Genomic DNA, 23,487 nt, shown 5'->3' with positions numbered 1-23,487 from the left:
AGTCTAGGCTCAAATTCTGCCTCTGAAAAATCACTGTGATAGGGTTGGGTTGTATCTTTGATGTGTATTGAGGCAAAAAATATTTTGAGAACTAGTGGGGTAAAGAAACACAAGTTGCCTTGGGTGTAAGAGTTGCAGTGATACAGCTTTTCACAGGCCTGTGGATTACCTGTGTGTGGTTCCTCAAAATGCTTTTTGTTTTTTTAACCTTTATTATGGCAGCGGATAAACATAAATTTCAGAGATTCTTAACTGCTGACGTGGCCCTGGTGGTGACAGTATATGCCCCAATCACTTTTCCTCCTGCATCTGTGCTGCTTTTCAAACAGAACAGCAATGGTAAGTTGAGTTCACAGAGGTAAACAGACCTACAGGTCTCTAATAGACTCAACATGGTTTTCTGTATTTAGATTTGGGAGCCAAATGGTATAGAGAAGGGGATGATAGTTTTCAGAATATCCCAGTCTCAGCCTTACAGTGGGTCTAAGGCAGGGGTGACAAATGGGGTTTGATCCTTTCTTTCTTCTTTTTTTTTAAAAAATACGTTTTTAGTGATTTTTTTTTTTTTTTTGAGAGAGAGAGGAAGGGAGAGTGATAGACACGTTGATGAGAGAGAAACATCATTGATCGGCTGCCTCTTGCATGCCCCATACTGAGGATCAAGCCTGCAACCCCAGCATGTGCCCTCAATGGCTATCAAACTAGTGACCTCTTGGTTCATGGATTGATGATCAACCACTGAGCCACACCAGCCGGGCCATGGGGTGTGATCTTGCTTGCAAACTGGAGCTAATTGGTAGAAGCTGCTCAAAGTGCTACATTTAGGATAGGTTCTGGGGACAGGCTCAGCAGGAATATCACTTAGTGATCTTTGCCATGGATCTAGGAAGATAGCATAGTACATCCCTATTTTAAGGTTTCTCTAAGAATATCTTGCATAGGTCTTTAAATGGACTGGAGCAATAAATGCTTTGACCTAAAGACTCTTGCTGCTCTGCTTTTGCCCCTTAGGAATGCACAGCCTCATTGCTACAGGCCATCTCTTGTCAGTGGATCCAGACAGGATGGTCATCAAGAGAGTTGTTCTGAGTGGTCATCCTTTCAAAATTTTTACTAAGATGGCAGTAGTACGTTACATGTTCTTCAACAGAGGTAAGTGTGAAGGGTGGGATCTGATTGCCTTTATGGGGTGAAGGTTGGGTGTACATTTTGCAGGTAAATATATCTTGGTCTTCTGTGTGTTTCATTCTAAGAGGATGTGCTGTGGTTTAAACCGGTGGAACTGAGAACAAAGTGGGGCCGCAGGGGACATATTAAGGAGCCTTTAGGTAAGAGAATGTGGTGTTTGGAACCTTAGCTAGATATCTCCAGTGCTACTAAGTGGCTATTAGGGTAGAAACCAGTGCTAAAATTTTATTTTAATTTCACCACCTTGCTGTGTTTCCTTTCTAGGTACTCATGGCCATATGAAGTGCAGTTTTGATGGGAAGCTAAAATCTCAGGACACAGTACTGATGAACCTCTATAAACGAGTTTTCCCCAAATGGACTTATGATCCCTATGTACCAGAACCAGTACCTTGGGTAAAAAGTGAGATTTCAACAGTGCCAGAAATGGACATGAAGTAATAGATACAATAGGATTCTGTCTCCTTGCTACTAGTTAGCACCCTAGGGATGGGAACCTACAGGTTGTGATTGGGCAAAGTTTGTTATCTATTTTAGCCTACAAGCCTGCTGTCTTTTTTTGCAAAAGATTTTTCTTGGCCTTGACAAGTTGTCTCAGTTAAGTATGGATGTTTTTTCTATTGCTACTTTATGCAAAGAAAACCCTTAAATCTTATTGATAATAACTACCCTCCATTAGGTAACTACCTTCCATTAGGATGTTGAAAGCTGTTTAAGTAGGTAAGATGTGGGAAGTTAACATTGACTAGGAAACAAAATTTCCAAGTGTCTAGAGACACTGAATCACATTTCTTCCTTATGCATAAATTAAAAAGAAACGGATTGATAAGGAGCTGGCCTTTCAGCCTGCTTCATCCAAGTTATGGAAGTTAAATCTACATTTCCACCACTGAGCACAATACAAATGTTCTTTACTTCTGGGGAAATTGTTTGAAAATGCTGAGACAGAACAGCAGCCACTCCAACAGCAGCTGTAGGTTCAATAAGCAGTTTCATCCTCTCCCATACCAGCTGGGTTGCATACTGTTGGTAGAGAGGGAGTAAGAATTAGTGAAACGGGAAGGAAAGCCTAATTGGTGGGCCTTTACACTTAAAAGATAAATGATATATACATATGCTTGCCAATGAAGAGCTAGTCTTTTTTTTTTTTTTTTTTTCATTCTAACTGCTTCTTAAATGAGGGTTGTCCCAATATCTAGGGTACCCTCCCACGTCATGAGTCACCAAGTCAAATCCCCAGTGGATGAGTTGCTACCTGCAAGAGAAGTATCTTTTGCTTAAAAAGTTGTTCCGTTCTTTTGTTTTCTTTCCTGTTGGAGCCTCACCTTAATTTCATCCTCTGTGACAGTGAAGACATCATCCACAAGGTCCCTTATAACAGGCCAGGTGTTTAAGCCAATGCTGGATTTCACACCATCTGCTATGGTTTCTGGAGGACAGGGATTGGGGGTCAGTTCCCCTTTCAGTTTGGACTTGTAGCAGTCATCTGCATTCAAGGGTTCAGCAGCATATACCTTCACAGTAGGTCTCAAAGTCTGGGAAGAGAAATAGTAGACGCCTTACCACTAGGTACTGCCTGCATGCCTGCAGTAACATAGGTAGTACAAGTAACACATTTCTGACCAAGTAAGAGCCTTCTCTGATAGGTGTAATGAAAATATGACCTTAAAGCACTTTGAATTGTATGCCTAATACTGGCCTTCAATTGCCTAGATCACATCTGGTTCTATTGGTAACTTGAGAAAACAGTAGCCCCTGACTTGGATAGTAGGTTGGTGAGATGGAATTCAGGGAAAGCACTGTGATAGGGTGCCACTCACTAATTGCTTTTGTGCTGTAAAGTCATAAATTAAGGAAAGGGTGGTGAGGTAGAGAAGGGCCTTTCATCTCATGTGCTAAGAAATGATGGGAACAGCAATTTAGGGGAATGTTGAGCAAGTACCACAATGTACTATGATGTGAAATAAAATCCTCAATGCCTAAAGTGGGGATTCTTCCAGAAGTTGTTTTCTCACCTTAACTGTAATTGCTATTCCAGCAATCATTCCTCCTCCTCCTACAGGTACCACCAGTGCATCTACCAAAGGAACCTTTAGTGAAAAGAATATAAAGTATAAATAGGTCTATTAAAGACCAGTTTTAAATGTACATATTAAATAGTTGATTCTATAGTCAAACATCAGATTTACCAGTAGTTCAGCAAGAATTGACTAGGCTTTTACCTGGTTCAGTACTTCCATGGCAATTGTCCCTTGCCCAGCCATCACTGCAGGTTCTTGATTGGGATGTACCATGATGCCTTCTGTTTCTTCTATAATTCTTTTGGTAACATTTTCTCTGGACTGAAAGAGTACATTATTTTAGCATACTTGATTTGTATTTAATAGTGTTTTCAACAAATTAGATTAAAGCATTTAACACGTTATTGGCCATCTACTTTTTTGAGACTCTGGGCACTGGGAATATAACTAAACAAAACAGTCCTTGTGCTCCAGGGAGTAATGTTCTAACTAGAGGCCCCATGCAGAAAATTTGTGCAAGGGGCTCGGCCCATCACAGCCCAGGCTGCCTTGCAGCCCCACCCACTGGTTGTTCCACCGTCTGGTCTAATTAGAATATTAGCTCTTTATTATATAGGAGTATGTTGGGGAGGAGTGGAATATAAGTGACTATAGTATGTCTACATGCTATGGAGAAAATTTATACAGGGTACTTACAAAGGGCTGCTGATAAAGTGGTATTTTAATAGATGTGAACCCAGAATATTCCAGGGAAAGTAATTCCAAGTGCAAAGACTGCAAAGTCTTGGCCTTTCTGAGAAACTGCTAAGTGTGGTTGGCGTGGAGTGTTTGGGGGAGAATAACAGTGGGTAATGAGGTCAGAATGATAGGAATGGGCCAGTCCATCTAGGCCTTAGATACTTGGAAGAACTGGTTCCCACTGTGTATGAAATAGGAAAACACAGGAGGAATTTGAGCCGACAAGAGACAAGTTCTAACTTACTAAGTGGATAGCTGGTTGCTCTGAAAACAGACTAGTGCAGTGGTCGGCAAACTGCAGCTCTGTTGACTAATGAGTTTACCAACCACTGGGATAGGGGCTTAATCACAAGGAACAACAACAGCCTGTAATTATTGGAATGGAGAGTCTAGGTCAGTGGTCAGCAAACTCATTAGTCAACAGAGTGGCAAACCGCGGCTCGCGAGCTGCAGTTTGCCGACCACTGGACTAGTGGGACAAGGGTGGAAGCAGAGACACCAGTTAGGTGGCTGCTGAATCAACCTGAGAACTGATGTTGGTTTGAATCAGAGTAGTAATGATAGAGGCTGTTAGAAGTAGGTGAATTATGGAAATATTTTGAAAGTTGGACCTAAGATTTGGATGTGGAGTGCAAAAGTTATCAAGATGACTTCAACATTTGTTTTTAGCAACTAGTTTGCTGTTTACTGAGATGAGAAAGACTGGAAGAAGAGCAATATAGGGGGGAATGAGATCATTTGGTTTTAGACAGCAAGTTTGAGATGCCTATTAAGACATCCAAGTAGGAGTACTGAGTAGCTGTTGGATATACAAATCTGGGTTAAGGGCAAAGTTCAGGGATGGAGTTGGCATATAGATGGGTGATACTTCAAACTATGAAACTAATATGAGTGTAGATAAATAAAAGGTTAGGCATATATAAAATGGAAACAGGAGCCCTGGCCTGTGTGGCTTAGTTGGTTGGGCACCACCGTCCTGTGCACCAGAAGGTTGCTGGTTCAATTTCAGGTCAGGCTCAACCCCTGGGGGGGCATGCAGGAGGCAGCTGACCAATGTTTTGCTCACATCAATGTTTCTCTCCCTTTCCCTTCCTCTAAAAAATAAAATCTTTAAAAAAGAAAAGAAGGGCCCTGACTGGTTTCGCTCAGTGGATGGAGCATTGGCCTGCGGACTAAAGAGTCCCAGGTTTGATTCCGGTCAAGGGCATGTACTTTGGTTGTGGCACATCCCCAGTGGGGGTCTGCTAGGAGGCAGCTGATTGATGTTTCTCTCTCATCAATGTTTCTGGCTCTCTATCCCTCTCTCTTCCTCTCTGTAAAAAATCAATAAAATTAAAAAAGGGTGGGGGGGGGGGGGAAGGAGCCTGAGAAGAAATACCCAATAATGTAGGAAGAGAAATTTCATTTGACAGTGAAAACTGGTAAGATGTTTCTGAACATTGCTCCCTTCCTCACCTCATCGCTCTGTTCACTGTAGACTATAGAGGCTCCATAGGCTTGTATTGCCAGTTTTTTACAGTTGGGAGCTGTTTGTGGTACCACAATATAAGCAGGAATTCCTGAGATGGAGAAACACAGTTAGTACAAATCGGGCAAGTTTAGGGTAGAAATTTCTGTTCAGTTGCTTGTAACCAGATAGGGACTTAGAGAAATTCCCACAGCTATCACCTACTTCACTGAAAGTAAGGATACTTTTTCACTCTTAACAATCCTACCCAGTACCTGGAGAAATCAATAAGTACCTTCCAATTTGGCAGCATAGGCGAGAGCCTGACCATGATTTCCACTGCTGTAAGTAACAACAGCTTTGGGCTTTTCAGAAGTGGTAGGAATCAGACCTCTGATTGCATTAAGGGCACCACGAACCTTGAAAAGAGTGAATTTGTATTTGATTAGTTTCTTAAAACACACACCAAGGAGCTTTACTAGATTTCCTCTTCCAAATACTGCACATCCAGTCCATCATTAAATCTTATCTATTCTACCTCCTCAATATCTCCGTGTGTCTTCTTTGCCAGTACCTTAGAGAGGCCTCATTTTTCAACTTGTGTGTTATCAAACCTCAAGTGATCTTGCTTCAAGGATCATTCTCATCTAATATTTCCACTAGATTATGAAAGTGATCTTTTAAAGACAAATATTTTTTTCTTTGACTTCCCTTTTTATTTTTTTTAATTCTCACTTGATATTTTCCCATTGATTTTTAGAGAGAGTGGAAGAAAGAGGGAAAGACAAAAACATTGATGTGAGAGAAAAACACTGATTGATTGCCTCCTGCATGAGCCCCAAACTGGGGCACAGGCTGGGAAGAGCCTGCAACTGAGGTACGTGCCTTTGACCGGAATCGAACCCAGAACACTTCAGTCTGCAGGCTGACTCTTATTCACTGAGCAAAACCAGCTAGGGTTGAATGCCTTTTTTAGTAAAAAAAAAAAAAGTACAAATTATAAGTTACAGCCTTTCAAATACAAATCTGCCTGTATCATTGTAGTCATCCTAAATTGTTTCTAGTTTCCCTCCTACCAGGTAGCTCACACCCCTGTACCTCTGAGCATGCCATATCTCTACCTGTAGTTCTTTCCCCCCACTCCCTGATCTGCATAAAAGTACTCATCTTATAAAATTTGGATCAATCTCATCTGGTTCAACTTCCTTGATCTCCAAGGCAAAATTAGTAACTTCATTCTCTCTTTCATGGCACTTTGTATATATCTCTTTTAAGACACTTCTCATTGACCTATTTGTTGACCAGCCTGCCTTCTCCTTCAAGTTGGACATAGGGCAAGGCCTTGGCAGAAGCAAAGGGAAAAATAATTTTTAAAAAATATATATTTGTATTTATTTCACAGGAAGGGAGAAGGAGAGAGATAGAAACATCAATGATGAAAGAGAATCATTGATAGGCTGCCTTCTGCACAACCCCTACTAAGGATCGAGTGAGCCCGCAACCTGGGCATGTGCCCTTGACCGGAATCAAACCTGGGACCCTTCAGTCCATGGGCTGACACTCTATCCACTGAGCCTAACCGGCTAGGGTGAGAATTTTTTATGTTTTAGTATAAAAGCTCTCAGTTAATGGTGGGAGAAAAGGTAGATTCTTGAAATCTTAAAGCTATCACTTAACAGGTACTGACACTTGTCAGGTACTGCACTAAATGCAGCTTTCAGATTTTTACCTTAAGGATCTTAAAGCTCAACTAATGGTCAGAAAAGTATGGTAATGAATCAACACATAAGTCTTATCTTTTTTTAAAAAATATATTTTATTGATTTTTTACAGAGAGGAAGAGAGAGGGATAGAGAGTTAGAAACATCGATGAGAGAGAAACATCAATCAGCTGCCTCCTGCACACCTCCTACTGGGGATGTGCCCGCAACCAAGGTACATGCCCTTGACCGGAATTGAACCTGGGACCTTTCAGTCCGCAGGCCGACGCTCTATCCACTGAGCCAAACCAGTCAGGGCAAGTCTATCTTTTTGCATAGGAAAGGCACTGACATACTTTGTAGAAAAAGATTTTATGAGGCCCTCGCTGGTTTGGCTCAGTGGATAGAGCATCGGCATGCAGACTGAAGGGTCCCAGTTTGATGCCAGTTGAGGGCATGTACCTCAGTTGCAGGCTTGATCCCCAGCCCTGGTCAGGGCACGTGCAGGAGGCAACCAATCAATGTGTCTCTCACAACGATGTTGCTCTCTGTCTCTCCCTCTCCTTTCCACTCTCTCTAAAAATCAATGGAAAGATATCCTCGGGTGAGGATTAACAAAAAAAAAAAAAAAAGGAGGCTTGAGCTAGGTTTAGACCTTTTATATTCATAATAAGGTATCAATAGCAAGCTGACACAAAGTGAATGCTTCAACTTGTATATACAGTGATCCCACTCGCCCATTTTGCCTTGCAACAGTTCAGGGTGATGTCTATTGTCTCCACTTAATCATTAGAAGTTTCCTCTTATATCCTAGTTTGGACAGTAAAAAAGTGGCTTGTCAACACCTGATGCTAAGTAACTAGTACTTGATCAAAGGAAAACTACAACCCTTTCTTCAGCTATAAGAAGATATTAATTCTACCTACTTCACTGAGTAGTCAGGAGGATCAAATAAATTTAATATGTGAAAGGAATTGAAAAGATACATGCCACACTATCAAAAGGGATTGTTACCTTAAAAGATCCAGTTTTCTGGAAGAGTTCACATTTGAAGTAAAGATTGCGCCCTGTTACTTGATTCAAAATGGAGCTTGTTAGCACTGGTGTGAGGTGGATAAAATCTCGAATGTTGATATGAGCTTTTTCAACATCAGCAAAGGAGATGCAGTACTGAGCACACATTGTTCTGAAATCCAGGAATAAAAAAGGGGTAAAAGCAAAAGTCAACATGTTCAATGAAAAGATTTTCAAAATGCAAAAAAAAAGACCCATTGATTATATAAGAATGAACTACAATGTAAACTATGGACTTTGGGTGGTAAAGAGTTAATGTAGGTTCAATTGTAACCAATACTAGAGGCCGGGTGCACGAAAATTCATGCACGGGAGGAGGTGTCCCTCATGGCCTGCACCCTCTTGCAGTCTGGGAGCCCTTAGGGGATGTCCAACTGACACTTTAGGACCGCTCCCAGGGGGGAGCGGGCCTAAGCCGCAGTCTGTCCTCCCTCTATGTGACGTGACAGGCGGGCCGATCGGGATGGCGTGGGCGGCGAGCGGCTGGACCTGCCCCCAATTGCGCCACGGCCACTGGTGGCCTCCCTCTGTAGGAGGCAACCCCAGCAGGCCTATCTGGGCAAGGTGCTGGGTGGCCCTGCCCTGAATTGCCCCGCCTCTGCTACCACCTCTGTGGGAGGTGACCAGGTGGGCAATCGGGATGGTGCCAGCCACCATCGCTCCCCCCACCCCATTGCTATCCCCTCCCTCTGCCCACTGGCATGCACCTTGGCTGGCCTGGCAACACCTGCTCACCAGCCCCACCCCCCACTGACCGGTTGTTCCGCTGATTTGCATATTACACTTCTATTATATAGGATACCTTTCTTGTGAGGGATGTTGATAATGGGGAGGCTATGCTTATGGGGGGTGCAGGGGTTTTACGGAAAACCTGCCTTGGGATCAATTTTGCTATGAACCTTAAGCTGCTCTAAAATATATATATTTAAAAAATAAAAAGAGCCCATCTGGTGTGGCTAGGTTGGAATGTTCTGTACACCAAAAAAAAAAAAAAAAAAAAAAAGGGTGCAGGTTCAATTCCCTGTCGGCACATACCTAGGTTATGGGTTCAATCCCTGGTCAGGAAATGCAACATCACATTGATGTTTCTCTCTCATTCCCTTCCTCTCTAAAATCAATAAAAAACATATCCTTGGGTGAGGATTAAAAATAAATAAATGAAAAGCCCTGGCTAGTGTTGCTAAGTGTTTAGAGAGCCGGCCTACACACTGAAGGGTTGGGGGTTGGATTCCAGGTCAAGGGTACAGACCTGGCTTGCAGGTTCACTCCTGTCCCTGTTCAGGGGCTTGTGTGCGGAAGGCAACCAATTGATGTGTCTCTCTCACACTGATGTTTCTCTCTTTCTCTCTCTATCCTCTCCCTCGCTCTCTTCCCCCTCCCTCCTTCCCACTCTCTCTGTAAAGGCAATGGAAGAAATATCCTCAGGTAAGGATTAACCAAAAAAAAAAAATAAAATAAATAAGAAAATGCATTACAGTAAAATAGGCCTGGGCCTGTAGTGTTAATGGGGGAACTGTCTCCATTACCAGGGCTCCAGAATCTTTGTATAGAAGGGAATTTATCTTGAAGCTGACTTTCTTAGTATAAGTGTTTTTTTTTCTGATGAAGCTTTATAGGAAGTAACTGATGATTATGGAAGGCTTAAAGTTCACCCCTTACCCATACCATCCATCTCTTGACTGGTTTCTACATTTTCATCATTGTAGTGAGCTACATTCAAATTCTGCTATAAATTTTTATTTTTAAAAATTATTTAACAATGAGAAAAATTGCCCACAATCTTACTATCTTAATAAATTATGCTAATTTTCTGTTTCCTTTTCTTCAATATACATACATTATATGACAGTTAAAATCAGGGCAAAGATAACATTTTGTTTACTTCTACATTTGGCTCAGTATCTTCAAAGTTTTCATAATTATAATTTTCAATAATTATATTATGCTTCAAATTTTCACTACTTTCATTATAGCATTTAAAGTTTTCTTTATTTTTCCTTATTAACAAACAAAAGCAATGTATGTTCAATAGAAAAACAGATTTATTCTGCTTCCTCCCCAAAGACAAATGCTATCTAAGGCCTGGTGCTTATCTCTCTAGGCTCACATATATATACAGACAAAACTTCAACAGGTTTGGTAACTTGCTTTTTTTCAAACAATATTATGAATAATATGTGAATCTTTGTTTATCAATAGGTCCATTTACGCAACTTTTAAAATGGCTTAATAGCCCTAACTGGTTTGGCTCAGTGGATAGAGCGTCAGCCTGCGGACACAAGGGTCCAAGGTTCGATTCCAGTCAAGGGCATGTACCTTGCTTGTGGGCACATACCCAGTGGGGAGTGTGCAGGAGGCAGCTGATCGATGTTTCTCTCTCATCGATATTTCTCTCTATTCCTCTCCCTTCCTCTCTGTAAAAAGTCAATAAAATATATTTAAAAAATAAAATGGCTTAATAGTACTCCTTTTTACAAAAATACCATAGTTTTACATAACTCTATTGTTGAACATTTAGATTGGGGGGGCTATCCTATATAATAAAAGCCTAATATGCAAATTGTCCCCTCGACCAGGAGTTTGACCACTTGCTATGATGTGTGCTGACCACCAGGGGGTGTCATGAAACATGGTGGGCGTCGGCGACGTGGCACTGGCAGTGGGCAGCAGTGGAGGTGCTGCTGGCCCCAATGGGCCCTGATGAGAATGTGACTGTGGCGGGATGGTGGAGCAGGTGAGTGGGCGACACCAGGCCAAGGCTGGGGTGAGCAGGGCCTGATCTCCGCGCTGCCCACCTCCCCCCCCCCCCCCGATTGTCCTGCTGCCTGGCTCCCTGGCGCTGAGGGAGCTGGGTGGGGGGTTGGGACAGGGAACTGGGGGTGGGTGGCAGCGACCAATCTCCCACAGCACCCGGGCGGGGGTGGGGGGGTGGCGGGCTGCGACCTCTCACTGGCTACCTGGGGACAGAGGTGCGGTGAGAATGCAGGGTGTCCGCCCAGCTCGCTCTCACTCCCCCAGCTACCCTTCCCCAGGATGCCAGGCTCGCGCTGGAAAAGCCCCGCACTCAGGTGCCAGGCACCAGCAAGAAGCCCGCCCCACACTTGCACAGCCTCTTCTTCCAGGTGAGCCGGGCTGCAGCCCTGGGGCTGCAGGGGCCGGTCAGGCTCATGGGTTTGAGCAGGAGTGGTCTGCAAGGCAAGCCAGGAGAGAGCATGCTGCCTGCCCGGCTTCTGTGCAGCGCCACTGGGCGGCCCAGAGGTCCATGCTGCGCCCTGGCCTGCAGCATCAGGCTGTGCTCACTGCATCTCCACGTGGGGACTCGGGCGCTGTGACTCAGGCGGAGGGGGTGCGCGGGGGCCTGGGGGCCCAGGTGCTGCCCAGGGCCCAGAGGTCAGCTGGGACCTGCCCTTCCATTGCCAGACGCTCGCGCTTTGATCGCCGGCCAGGCCTAGGGATGGCACCTGTGCACAAATTTTGTGCACTGGGCCTCTAGTAATAAATAATGATGTAATAAATAATAGCCTTGTTACAAGATCTTTGTATATCTCCATATATGCTTTGAGTAGATTCCACCAACTGGTATTTGCATCAAAAGGCATGTACACTTCTAAGACATTTGATATCCCTTGCCAAATTCATCTCCAAAAGAGTTGTAGATTATACCATTTTATACTCTCACAGTATTTTCTAAGGAATGTCCATTTTTCTTCACCTTTGATATATCATTTTATCTGTTCATTTAATGAAATATCTAGTAGTTTGAATTTACTTTTTTTTAAAGTGATTGAACATTTTTTCTGTATATTTATTGGCCACTTATTCTTTCATGAGTCTTTAACACACCAATTTACTGACTGAATCATCTTTTTCTTCTGAAATGTTTATCAAAATTAAATTTCTATTAGTGCTTAGGGCTTTTCTGGACTTCATATTTTGTTCCATTTATGAGACTGTCAATTCATTTTCCAGTTGTTCATTATATTATGTTCTTCCCTTATTACTCTTTCTAAAATTTATTAGCTTTTCTCACAAATAGTTCTTTCAAAGAGACTTTAGAAATCCTTTATCAAGCTTGTCAGAAATACCACTGTCAAATGAACAATGAATTGGGGGCATATGACATTTAAGAATAGAGTCTTCCTATCCATAAACATCTGTGTCTTTCAATTTAGTAAAGTGTTTTCATTTTAGATTTCTCAGTAACATTTTTATAGTTTATTTGTGTCCTATCCAGATATGATTAAATTTATGCCTAAGTAGAATACATTTTTTTGAGATAAGATATTTCCTTAGATTTTTAAATTACTTACTGATAATGTATATGAAAACGTAATAGGACACTTTACTAGAGTATCTTTTTTAAAAATATATTTTTTTATTTTATTGATTTCAGAGAGGAAGGGAGAGGGAGAGAGATAGAAACATTAACGATGAGAGAGAATCATTGATTGGCTGCCTCCTGCATGCCCTATAATTGGAGATTAAGCCCGAAACCTGGGCATGTGCCCTTGATTGGAATCGAGCCGGGACCCTTCAGACCACAGGCCAATGCTCTATCCACTGACCCAAACCGGTTAGGACTAGAGTATTTTGTTAGAGCTAACAGTTTTCTAGTTCATTCTCCAAATAATCACGCTATATGCAAATAAAGATAATTTGTCTTTACCTTACAAATATCCCTCTGGTAACTTTCTCAGTGACTTCATAATTATTCTTTTTTTTATAATATATTTTATTAATTTTTTACAGAGAGAAAGGGAGAGGGATAGAGAGTTAGAAACATCAATGAGAGAGAAACATCGATCAGCTGCCTCCTGCACACTCCCTACTGGGTATGTGCCCGCAACCAAGGTACATGCCCTTGACCAGAATCGAACCTGGGACCCTTGAGTCTGTAGGCCAACGCTCTTATCCACTGAGCCAAACTGGTTAGGGCATAATTATTCTTTTAATGTAGATTTCCCAACTCCTCCTGAATTAATTTCAGTAACGTATTATTTGCAAAGTCATACAAAATTAGTATGAAGTTGTACATATTAACATATCTAGGTATTCTTCATATCTGTGGTATTCATTCATTTATTCATTCAGTTATGAAATATTGAGCACCTTCTATGTGTCGGATACTGTTTGTTCTGGAGATGTCGTGTTAGAAAAATAGACTTGTCTCTCCTCTCATAAAACTTACAATCTTGTGGAGAGATGCGCAATAAATAATCCCAAGATAGATATTTATTTACATTTAGTAATAGGTGATATTAGGGAAGTGTGTTATGATAGGATACTATAATGTTGGGCCTATTTATATCAGGTAAGGTTCTCTATGGAGAAGTGAAATTTTAAGTTCATCTTACTACCATACTGAAAACAGTATGGTAGTAAGATGAATGGACAGAGCAGGGAAAAAAGTGTTTCAAGTAGAGGAAATAACATGTGTGAAGACTTTAAGGAGGGAAGGAGGTGTCCTATTCTAGGAACTAAAAGGAGGCCAATGATTGTGAAAATAGTGATCAAAGAATAGTGTAAGAGATGAGAGTGAAGTTGGCAGGGTCTAGATCATTAGGGACCATGATTCATGGATATGTTACTTAAGAGCAATGAAATGCCATTGGAAAATTTTGAACTGGTAAGTGACATGCTAGAATTAATATTTTCAGAAAAGCACTACATTATGGTCAATTAAAAAAAGAGAAAAGAGTGGAATTGGGATTCAGTTAAATAGTATTAAAGTTTTCCACATGAAAGACAATAGGGACTTGGATGGTGAAAGTGGAGGCAGAAAAAAAATAATCACTTGATTATTTTTTTAAAAAAATCACATTTTGGAAAACCAAACCTGATTAAAAAAAAATGGGTGGCCGGCCGAAACCGGTGTGGCTCGGTGGATGGAGCGTCGGCCTGCGGACTGAAGGGTCCCGGGTTCGATTCCGGTCAGGGGCATGTACCTTGGTTGCAGGCACGTACCTTGGTTGCAGGCACGTCCCCAGTGGGGGGTGTGCAGGAGGCAGCTGATGGATGTTTCTCTCATCGATGTTTCTAGCTGTCCATCCCTCTCCCTTCCTCTCTGTAAAAAATCAATAGAATATATTTAAAAAAAAAAAAAAAATGGGTGGCCGAAACCGGTTTGGCTCAGTGGATAGAGCGTCGGCCTGCGGACTGAAGGGTCCCGGGTTCGATTCCGGTCAGGGGCATGTACCTTGGTTGCGGGCACATCCCCAGTGGGGGGTGTGCAGGAGGCAGCTGATCGATGTTTCTCTCTCATCGATGTTTCTGGCTCTCTATCGCTCTCCCTTCCTCTCTGTAAAATATCAATAAAATATATTAAAAAAAAAATGGGTGAAGAATTTGAGTATACATGTTTCCAAAAAAGATATACAAATGGACTTGTAACAAGCACATGAAAAGATGCTCAACATTACTAATCATTAGGGAAATGCAAATCAAAATTACAAGGAGATACCATCTTACATATATTAGAATGACAAATATTATTTTTTAATACTTTTTTTTATTGATTTCAGAGAGAAAGGGAGGGAAAGAGAGATAGAAACATCAATGATGAGAGAGAACCATTGGGCTGCCTCCTGCACACCCCCTACTGGGGATCCAGCCGCAACCCGGGCATGTGCCCTTGACAGAAATTGAACCTGGGACCCTTCAGTCTGCAGGTCGACGCCCTATCCACTGAGCCAAACCAGCTAAGGCTAGAATGACAATTATTAAATACACACCCACACAAACAAGTGTTGGCAGGGATGTGTAGAAACTGGAGCCCTTGTACACTGTTGGTGGAAATGTAAATTGGTTTAGCTACTATGGAAAACAGTATGGTAGTATGTCAAAAAATTAAACATAGAATCACCATATGATCTAGCAATTCCACTTCTGGATATATACCCAAAAGAACTGAAAGAGAGTTTCAAATACATATTTGTATACCTGTTCATAGCATTATTATTATTATTATTACTATTATTTATAGCAGCATTATTCACAATAGCCAAAAGCAGAAGCAATCCAAGTATCTACTGACAGACAAATAAACAAAATCTGATCTATGCCAATGGAATGGATTACTATTCATGTTACAATATGAATGAATCTTGGGGATATTATGCTAAGTGAAATAAGCCAGACAAAAAGACAAATACTTATTATTACACTTATGTGAGGTACCTAGAGCAGATAAATTCATAGAAAGTAGAATGGTGGTTGCCGGAGGCTGGAGGAAAGGGAAGAGAAGCTGTTTAATGAGTCTAGTTTCAATTTTGCAAAACAAAAATAATTCTGGAGATTGATTGTACAACAATGTGAATGTACTTAACACTACTGGACTGTACATTTAAAAATGGCTATGATGATATATTTTATGTTATGTGTATTTTACCACAATGTAAAAAAAAAACACAGAAAAATAGTTACATTTTGAAGATTATAATTAGTTAGTTATAAATAGTTAGGCTGCAAGTAATAGAACCCCAATTTGAACTGGACATAAGATGGAGATGATGAGATTTACTGGCTCATGGAATCAAAGAGTTAAAATATGGGACAGGTAGGGATATGGACCTTCAGGAACAATTAAAACCAGGGATTTGAGATTTTCTAGGACTCTCTGTTTCTCACCTCTGCTGCTTTCTGCATGTTAGCTTCATTCTTTTTTGTCGCAGACCAGTTTCACATGGCAGGATGCGTGGTTGGTGACAGCTCCTGTGTTTTACATTTTATGGCTTCCACACAGGACAGGAATTTTCTTTCTCAGTTTTAGTTAAAAAAAATTCTGGGTAAGGACTCTGATTGGCCCATCTTGGCCCAGGACCAGTGGCCAAGGGTGTGAGGGCATTTAAGACAATATTATGCATCAGAAGTATTTACAGAAACATGAAAAAGAAACAGAATGATTTCTATAACACAATGTCAATTATGTACATTTAAAACATATACATACATAAGACACTATATATTATTAAAAGACATAGATATATCTAAGGACATATTTCAAACATATTAGAGCAATGACTTAAGTGGGGAGGGTAGGAACATGAGTAGTAATTGGAATAGGGAAAAGATAAGAAAGGCCTTGATGGTAATAACCAAATAGTATGATTGCCTTAAATTTCTGTACCTGTGGGAAAAATAGGAGCAAATGAAGGGAGTAAGAAGAAAAAAAGGAAAGAGAAACAAAAGGACAAAGAGAACGTACTTCTGAGAGTGAGGGAGTTTTCAAGAGAAGAGAGGAGAATGTTGAGGTGGTGAATTCCATAGATGTCCACTACAGAGATAGAAGAGATATATCCTGATACTGGTTTGAATGTGGGGAGTGAGGGAGACAAGGATAACTCCAGGGTTTTGATTTAGATGGTGGTATAATTTATTAACATATAAGACTGATGAAGAAACAAGTATTTTAGAGAAAAATCAGTGATTTGATGAGCTAAGTTTGAATTACTTATGAGACATCTGAGAGGATGTTCTTTAGGTTTCTTTTTTTTTTTTTTTCCCAGAAATGTGTCCATTTTAATGTCTAATTATTTCTAGAGAATGAGATCTTCAATTTTTTTATCAAGTACTGTTCTTTTTCCCTTATTAATTTCTGATTTTATCTTTATTCTTCTATTTTCCTTTTAATTTCTATTCTTTAAAAAAAAATAATAAAAGCACAGGTTACAAATTTCCCTGAGTATTGCTTTAATAATATACCATAGGTTTTGGTTGCACTATTTTCATTAACTTTTTTTCTATTTTATTGAATTTACTGGGGTGACACTTGTTAACAAAATTATACAGGTTTCAGGTGCACAATTCTACAGCACATCATCTGTGCATGGTAGTATATGTTTACCACCCCAAGTCAGGTCTCTGTCCATTACTACTTATTGCCCCTATACCAGGGGTGGGCAAACTTTTTGAGGGCCACAATGGGTTCTTAAACTGGACCGGAGGGCCGGAACAAAAGCATGGATGGAGTGTTTGTGTGAACTAATATAAATTCAAAGTAAAGGAGCAGAGTGGAGAGCAAGAGAACCGGATAGAACAGCCGGATCCGGCCCGCGGGCCGTAGTTTGCCCAAGGCTGCCCTATACCCTTCTCCATCTACAGAAATCATAATTTTTAAAGAATCCATGATGTTAGTTTTATTTTTTTGATCCATGAGTTATTGAAAATTGATGTTTTTTAAAAATGTCCAAGTGATTAGAAGTTTAAAGTCTGTGGTTATTCATTACTCATTTTACTACTCTGTGCTCAGCAATGATGACCTGTACAATTTTTGTTTTTAGAACTGAATTTCTCTCTCCCCCACTATCCAAATTTGCTTTGTTGTTTTATTACTCACACTAGAGGCCCGGTGCACAAAATTCATGCACTCGGGGGGGGTATCCCTCAGCCTGGCCTGCACCCTCTAGCAGTACGGGAGCCCTCAGGGGACGTCAGTCGGACATCCTTAGTGCTGCCATGGAGGTGGAAGAGGCTCCCGCCACCGCTGCTGCACTTGCCAGCCATGAACCTGGCTTCTGGGTGAGTGGCGCTCCCCCTGTAGGAGCGCACTGAGCACCAGGGGGCAGCTCCTGTGCTGAGCGTCTGCACCTGGTGGTCAGTGTGCATCATAGCGACTGGTCATTCTGCCGTTCGGTCGATTTGCATATTAGCCTTTTATTATCTACACTAATAAAAGAGAAACATGCAAATTACCATCACTCTGCTATGCCCAACAGCCAATCAGAGTGAGTATGCAAATTAACCTGAAAAGATGGTGGCAGCCCTGCCCCCCAGCCACTCAGGGTCTGTGGGAGTCGGAGAAGTTGGGCGCCAGCGCCTGAGGCTGGCTGCAGCCCGGGAAACGAAGAAGCCGCCTGCCCTGTGATCCCAGGCTGTAGCCAGCCGCAGAAGCCACCTGCCCCGTGTCCTCCTGCCCCATGTCCTGGGGGAGATGGAGAAACCGGGCCCCAGCGCCTGAGGCTGGCTGCAGCCCAGGAGACAAAGAAGCCATGTGCCCCATGATCCCAGGCCGCAGACAGCAGCAGAAGCCTCACATCCATCTGGACGTGGATGGAGAAACTGGGCCACAGCGTCTGAGGCTGGCTGCAGCCCGGGAGATGAAGAAGCCGCCTGCTCTGTGATCCCAGGCCGCAGACAGCAACAGAAGCCTCACCTCTGCCTGCCCCCCGTCCTGGGGGAGACGAGAAACCGGGCCCCAGTGCCTGAGGCTGGGTGCGGCCCAGGAGACGAAGAAGCCGCCTGCCCCATGATCCCAGGCCACAGCCAGCCAGAGAAGTCACCCACACTGCATCCCAGGGAAGACAGAGAAACCGCCCACCTGCAGTCCAGGCGCCAGCACCTGCGGCTGGCTACAGCCTGGTAGATGGAGAAGCTGCCCACCCCGCAGTCCCAGGCACCAGTACCTGCTGCTGGCTGTGGCCTGAGAGACGGAGAAGCCACCCACCCCACGGTCCTGGGCACCAGCACTTGCGGCTGCAGACTAGGTGAAGCCACCTGCCCACCATCCCCTGCAGCTGCAGCCGGCCTGGATGCCTATGGCTGACCAGAGGGAGGGAAGCCCGGATCCCGGGTGCCTGTGGTCGGCTGGAGGAGGGAATCCTGGGTCCTGGATGTGGGGCAGAGGCAGAGGTGGTTAGAGGCAATCAAGCCAGCAAGGGAGCAGTTAGGGACAATCAGGCTGGCAGGCAGAAGCAGTTAGGGGCAATCAGGCAGGCAGGCGAGCGGTTAGGAGCCAGCAGTTCTGGATTGTGAGAGGGATGTCCGACTGCCGGTTATCCCCTGAGGGGTCCCAGATTGGAGAGGGTGTAGGCCGGGCTGAGGGACACCCTTCCCCCCACCCCCGTGCACTAATTTTGTGCACCTGGCCAGTAGTATAGGATAATATGTGACCAAATCTTTACTGTAATAATTTAAAGCATTATAAAAAGATGTAGGTCCTTCAGTCTCGACCATTAAATCCACTCTCTTCCACAAAGATGACCACTTCAAAAGTTTGGTATGTATTCTTCCACACCTTTTTGATGTATTTATATAGATATTTACATATGCAATAAATGGTTTTGCTGCATTTAGAGAACCTTACTCAATATACAAGTGTGGACAAAAGTATAGTTACAATTGTTCGTATGGAAAATACAATAATCCTATATAATAAAAGCCTAATATGCTATGTGTCTGGTCATCTGTTCAACCAATTAAAGCGTAATATGCTAATGATATGCTAAGGCCGCTCAACCACTTGCTATGACATGCATTGACCACCAGAGGGCAGACGCCCCGACTGGTAGGTTAGCTTGCTGCTGGGGTCCAGCTGATTGAGACTGAGCGAGATGGGCCAGACATGCCCTGGAGCCTTCCTGTGGTCCCTTCCTGGCTGGCCAACCTCCCACTTCTCTCCCTGGCCCCGATCGTGCACCGGTGGGGTCCCTCAGCCTGGCCTGCACCCTCTTGCAATGCGGGACCCCTCGGGGTATGTTGGAGAGCTGGTTTCGGCCTGATCCAGCAGGCCAGGCCAAGGGTCCCCAATGGTGCACGAATTCATGCACCGGGCCACTAGTTAATAAATAACAAGACAAGAATAAACTCTATGTTTCAGGTGCTCTCAACTATAAACCTACATTTGCCCACCCCTGTATTATTCTTCAATTAGCATGTTTTGTTTTTTTAAAACTTACATAACATCTTGAAAACTATTCTATGTCAACAAATATTTCAACTCTTTAAGTTCAGAAGCTTTCATTTGATATATCTAAATACTGTTGTCTTTTCACTTATTTTTACCTGGTACTTCATTAGCCCTTTAAATCTGAGGGTTACCTCAAAAAACTGAAAATGGAACTCCCATTTGACCCAGTAATCCCACTCCTAGGAATATATCCTAAGAAACTAGAAACACCAATCAGAAAGGATATATGCACCCCTATGTTCATACCAGCACAAATTACAATAGCTAAGATTTGGAAACAGCCTAGGTGCCCGTCAGCAGGTGACTGGATCAGAAAACTATGGTACATCTACACAATGGAATACTATGCTGCCATAAAAAAGAAGGAATTCTTACCATTTGTAGCAACCTGGATGGAATTGGAGAAGATTATGCTAAGTGAAATAAGCCAGTCAATGAAAGAAAAATACCACATGATCTCACTCATTTGTGGATAATAAAAAACATTATAAACTGATGAACAAAAAGATAGATACAGAGGCAGTAAAGCATCAAACAGACTGTCAAATTACAGTGGGAAGGTTAGGGAGAGGTGGGGGAAATAAGAGATCAATCGAAGGACTTATATGCATGCATATAAGAGTAACCAACGGATGCAAAACATTGGGGGGTGAGGGCATGTATGGGAGTGGGGTGGGGGGGGGCAATGGTAAGATATGTACACATATAATACCTTAATAAAAAAAATTAAAAAAATAAAATAAAATAAAAAATAAAAAAAATAAATCTGCCCTAACCGGTTTGGTTCAGTGGATAGAGCATCGGCCTGCGGACTGAAGGGTCCCAGGTTCCATTCCAGTCAAGGGCATGTACCTGGGTTACGGGCACATCCCCAGTAGAGGGCGTGCAGGAGGCAGCTGATCGATGTCTCTCATCGATGTTTCTAACTTTCTATCCCTCTCTCTTCCTCTCTGTAAAAAATCAATAAAATATATTAAAAAAAAATAAATCTGAGGGTTAAATTTAAATCTTAAATTCAAATTTTTCCATCAACTTAGTAAATTTTCTTTTATTATTTCTTTGGTTATTGTTTCTCAGTCAGTTCTGTTATCACCATCTGGAGCTCATATTTGATTATTAGTTTTATGGATCTATTCTCTATATCTTCTGTCCTTACCTCTAATAATTTTTATCTATTATATTTCCCTCTGAGTTCTGATAAATTTTCTCAAGCTGGTTTAACTTTTGGCATATTTTACCTGTAGTTCACTGAGGGTCATGGGTTCGATTCCCAGTCTAGGGCATGTACCTGGGTTGCAGGTTTGATCCCCATGTGTGGGAGGCAACCACTTGATGTGAGTCATATGGATGTTTCTCTCTCTTTCATCCTTCCTCCCTTCCACTCTCTCTAAAAATCAATGGAAAAAAATCCTCGGGTAAGAATTAACAAACAAAAAACACACCAAAAATCTTACTTACAAAAAGTGTCAGTCATGGAAGACTGAAAAAACAAACAAATCTGATGCAATGTTCTCTACAATTTCAATGTGAAAATGAATTAGTTTATTTCTTCCTATTTCATGTTTTAAAGACTGTCACTTGCTCTAACCATTGAAATCACTCCCCTACTTTATTTACTTATTTTACTAAATTTATTGGGTGATACTGGTTAATAAAATTATATTTCAGGTGTACAATTCTATAATATATCATCTATATATTGTATTGTGTTCACCACCCCAAGTCAAGTCTCTTTCCCTCACCATTTATCCCTCCTTTACTCTCTTCTACCTCCCCCCTCCCCCTTTTCCCTTTGGTAATCACCATGCTGTTGTCTGTGTCTATGAGTTTTTTTGTGTCTGTGGGTGGTTTTTTTTCTGCTTAATTCTTTCACCATTTTCATTCCGCCCCCCATGTCTCCCTCCCCGCTGACAGCTGTCAGTCTGTTCTCTGTATCTGAGTCTGCTTCTATTTTGTTAGTTTATTGTGTTCATTAGATTCTACATACAAGTGAAATCACATGGTACTTGTTTTTCTCTGACTTATTTCACTTAGCACAATGCTCTCCAGGTCCGTCCATGCTGTTGCAAAAGATAAGATTTCCTTCTTTTTTAGGCCCAAATAGTATTTCACACTCCTACTTTTGGACCTTTAAATCTCTTTCTGTATCTTACTGACTTTCTACTTCTGCTTAACCTTCTGGTGGCAAGTGTCTGTCACATAATAGGAACTGAATTCTGTCAGAGATGTTCAAATCTTTTAGGCTCAGGCTAAGGAATAATTCATAACTATTCTTTGACTGTTTGGGATTGGGAAGGAGCAACAGGTGGAGGAAAGCAGCCGTGGGGGAGGGAGTTTCAACACAGTTCTGAATAAGTGCTACTGAACAAGAAGTTAAAAGTACCAGTTTTCTGATCTAGTTACATTTAAAAAAATTTTAAATCCTCACCTGAGGGTATATTTTTATTGACTTTATTTTTTAAAAGTTTATTATTATTATTATTATTATTATTATTGATTTTAGAGAGAGAGGAAGGGAGAGGGAGAGAAGCATGGATGTGAGAAACATCCATATGTGCCCAGACCGGAAATCGAACCCTCATCCCGAGTGTGTGGCCTGACTGGCAATCAAACCCACGTCCCTTCTGTACACCAGAGGACGCTCCAACCAACTGAGCCACTCCGGCCAGGGCTGATCCAGTTAAATTTTAAAGATGTAAAACAATCAATTAACCTCAAATCCAGGGAAGTTAAGTAATTTTCCCAAGAATCCACAATGATACGGAAATTCCCAAACCGACGTATAAATACCTCCTGATTTACTTCCACACAGCCCCTTTCTCAACAAGAGCCAACTACACTGTAATTTTAAAATAAATAGTCAGGAGGCTGGCTTGGGGATGTACTTTGCCATAAAAGAGAAGACTTTGATACTCTGGTACTTATCGACTGTGTCACCCCGGGAACTACGGTTCCCTAGGACTCAGTTTCTTCATCTTTGGGGGGGGGGGGGCGGGAGGTGGAGGAGAAAGCGGGAAAAATAATAATTACTCTTACAAGATTTTTAAGGTTCCAAAATAGAGGCCTGGGGCACTAGTCCGGGCCTGTGGTGGGAGACCCTGGCCTAAGATGAGTGGAGGAGGCCGGATCCTGCGGTGTCTCTTGTCAACCCCAGCCCCAGACCAGCACCAGTGTCCTCGATGGCCACCACAGCAACGACAAGCAGCTATCGCCGCCACCGCCCGCCTGTTGGCCTGGCCTCACCTCACCTCACAGGGGCCGCGCCTCCAACTCCAGCCTCAGCGCACCTTCCCCGACCACACCTCTGCGCATGCGCGGCGCCCGCCTCCCACGCCCAGGCTCGCGTTCGGTCTCTTTCCCTCTCCAGTGGCGGAGCGTCCGTTTAGCGCTTTTCCTCCCAGTGCGGCCACCGTCGTTCGGGGAGGAGGACGGGAGGGGGCGGGGAAAAAGGTGGAAGGTGGGTGAGCGCGCGCGCCGCCCGTCCGCCGTGGTTTCCTGGCTGCGCGCGGCGGTGGCGGCGTCGCTGCAGCTGTTGCAGCAGTGGCGAAGATGGCGGAAGGGCTGGAGCGTGTCCGGATCTCCGCGTCGGAGCTGCGAGGGATCCTGGCCACTCTGGCTCCGCAGGCCGGGAGCAGAG

The 23,487-nt window shown here is 42.7% G+C and overlaps 3 protein-coding genes across 8 annotated transcripts in view; 2 read left to right on the top strand and 1 right to left on the bottom strand.

Moving 5' to 3' along the window:
• TSR1 (TSR1 ribosome maturation factor) overlaps positions 1 to 3,610 on the top strand; it is a 12,622-nt gene extending 9,012 nt beyond the window's left edge. The window contains exons 12-15 of the mRNA XM_080678779.1: positions 223 to 339; positions 1,012 to 1,152; positions 1,254 to 1,328; positions 1,453 to 3,610. Of these exons, the coding sequence (XP_080534905.1) occupies positions 223 to 339; positions 1,012 to 1,152; positions 1,254 to 1,328; positions 1,453 to 1,628 (509 nt within the window). The 3' untranslated portion in view covers positions 1,629 to 3,610. The remainder of the gene's footprint in view (positions 1 to 222; positions 340 to 1,011; positions 1,153 to 1,253; positions 1,329 to 1,452) is intronic.
• On the bottom strand, positions 572 to 23,292 carry SRR (serine racemase). Of its 6 annotated transcripts, XM_080678785.1 has the most exons (9): positions 15,794 to 15,839; positions 15,344 to 15,389; positions 8,108 to 8,279; positions 5,689 to 5,812; positions 5,402 to 5,505; positions 3,410 to 3,529; positions 3,203 to 3,277; positions 2,513 to 2,722; positions 572 to 2,210 (listed from the first exon to the last, which is right to left on the bottom strand). In XM_080678785.1, exons 3-9 carry the CDS (start codon positions 8,273 to 8,275, stop codon positions 1,995 to 1,997), a joined length of 1,017 nt encoding a protein of 338 aa, XP_080534911.1. In that variant the 5' UTR covers positions 8,276 to 8,279; positions 15,344 to 15,389; positions 15,794 to 15,839; the 3' UTR covers positions 572 to 1,994. The 6 variants fall into 6 exon arrangements, with proteins under 6 accessions (XP_080534911.1, XP_080534910.1, XP_080534912.1 ...); XM_080678784.1 differs by lacking the exons at positions 15,344 to 15,389; positions 15,794 to 15,839 and adding an exon at positions 23,099 to 23,292; XM_080678786.1 differs by lacking the exons at positions 15,344 to 15,389; positions 15,794 to 15,839 and adding an exon at positions 23,094 to 23,152.
• SMG6 (SMG6 nonsense mediated mRNA decay factor) overlaps positions 23,181 to 23,487 on the top strand; it is a 232,056-nt gene continuing 231,749 nt past the window's right edge. The window contains exon 1 of the mRNA XM_080678773.1: positions 23,181 to 23,487. Within this exon, the coding sequence (XP_080534899.1) occupies positions 23,400 to 23,487 (88 nt within the window). The 5' untranslated portion in view covers positions 23,181 to 23,399.

This window comes from Plecotus auritus (genome assembly GCF_963455305.1).
Source record: "Plecotus auritus genome assembly, chromosome: 7".
Lineage (NCBI taxonomy): Eukaryota > Metazoa > Chordata > Mammalia > Chiroptera > Vespertilionidae > Plecotus > Plecotus auritus.
This window is presented reverse-complemented; position numbering and strand designations above follow the sequence as displayed.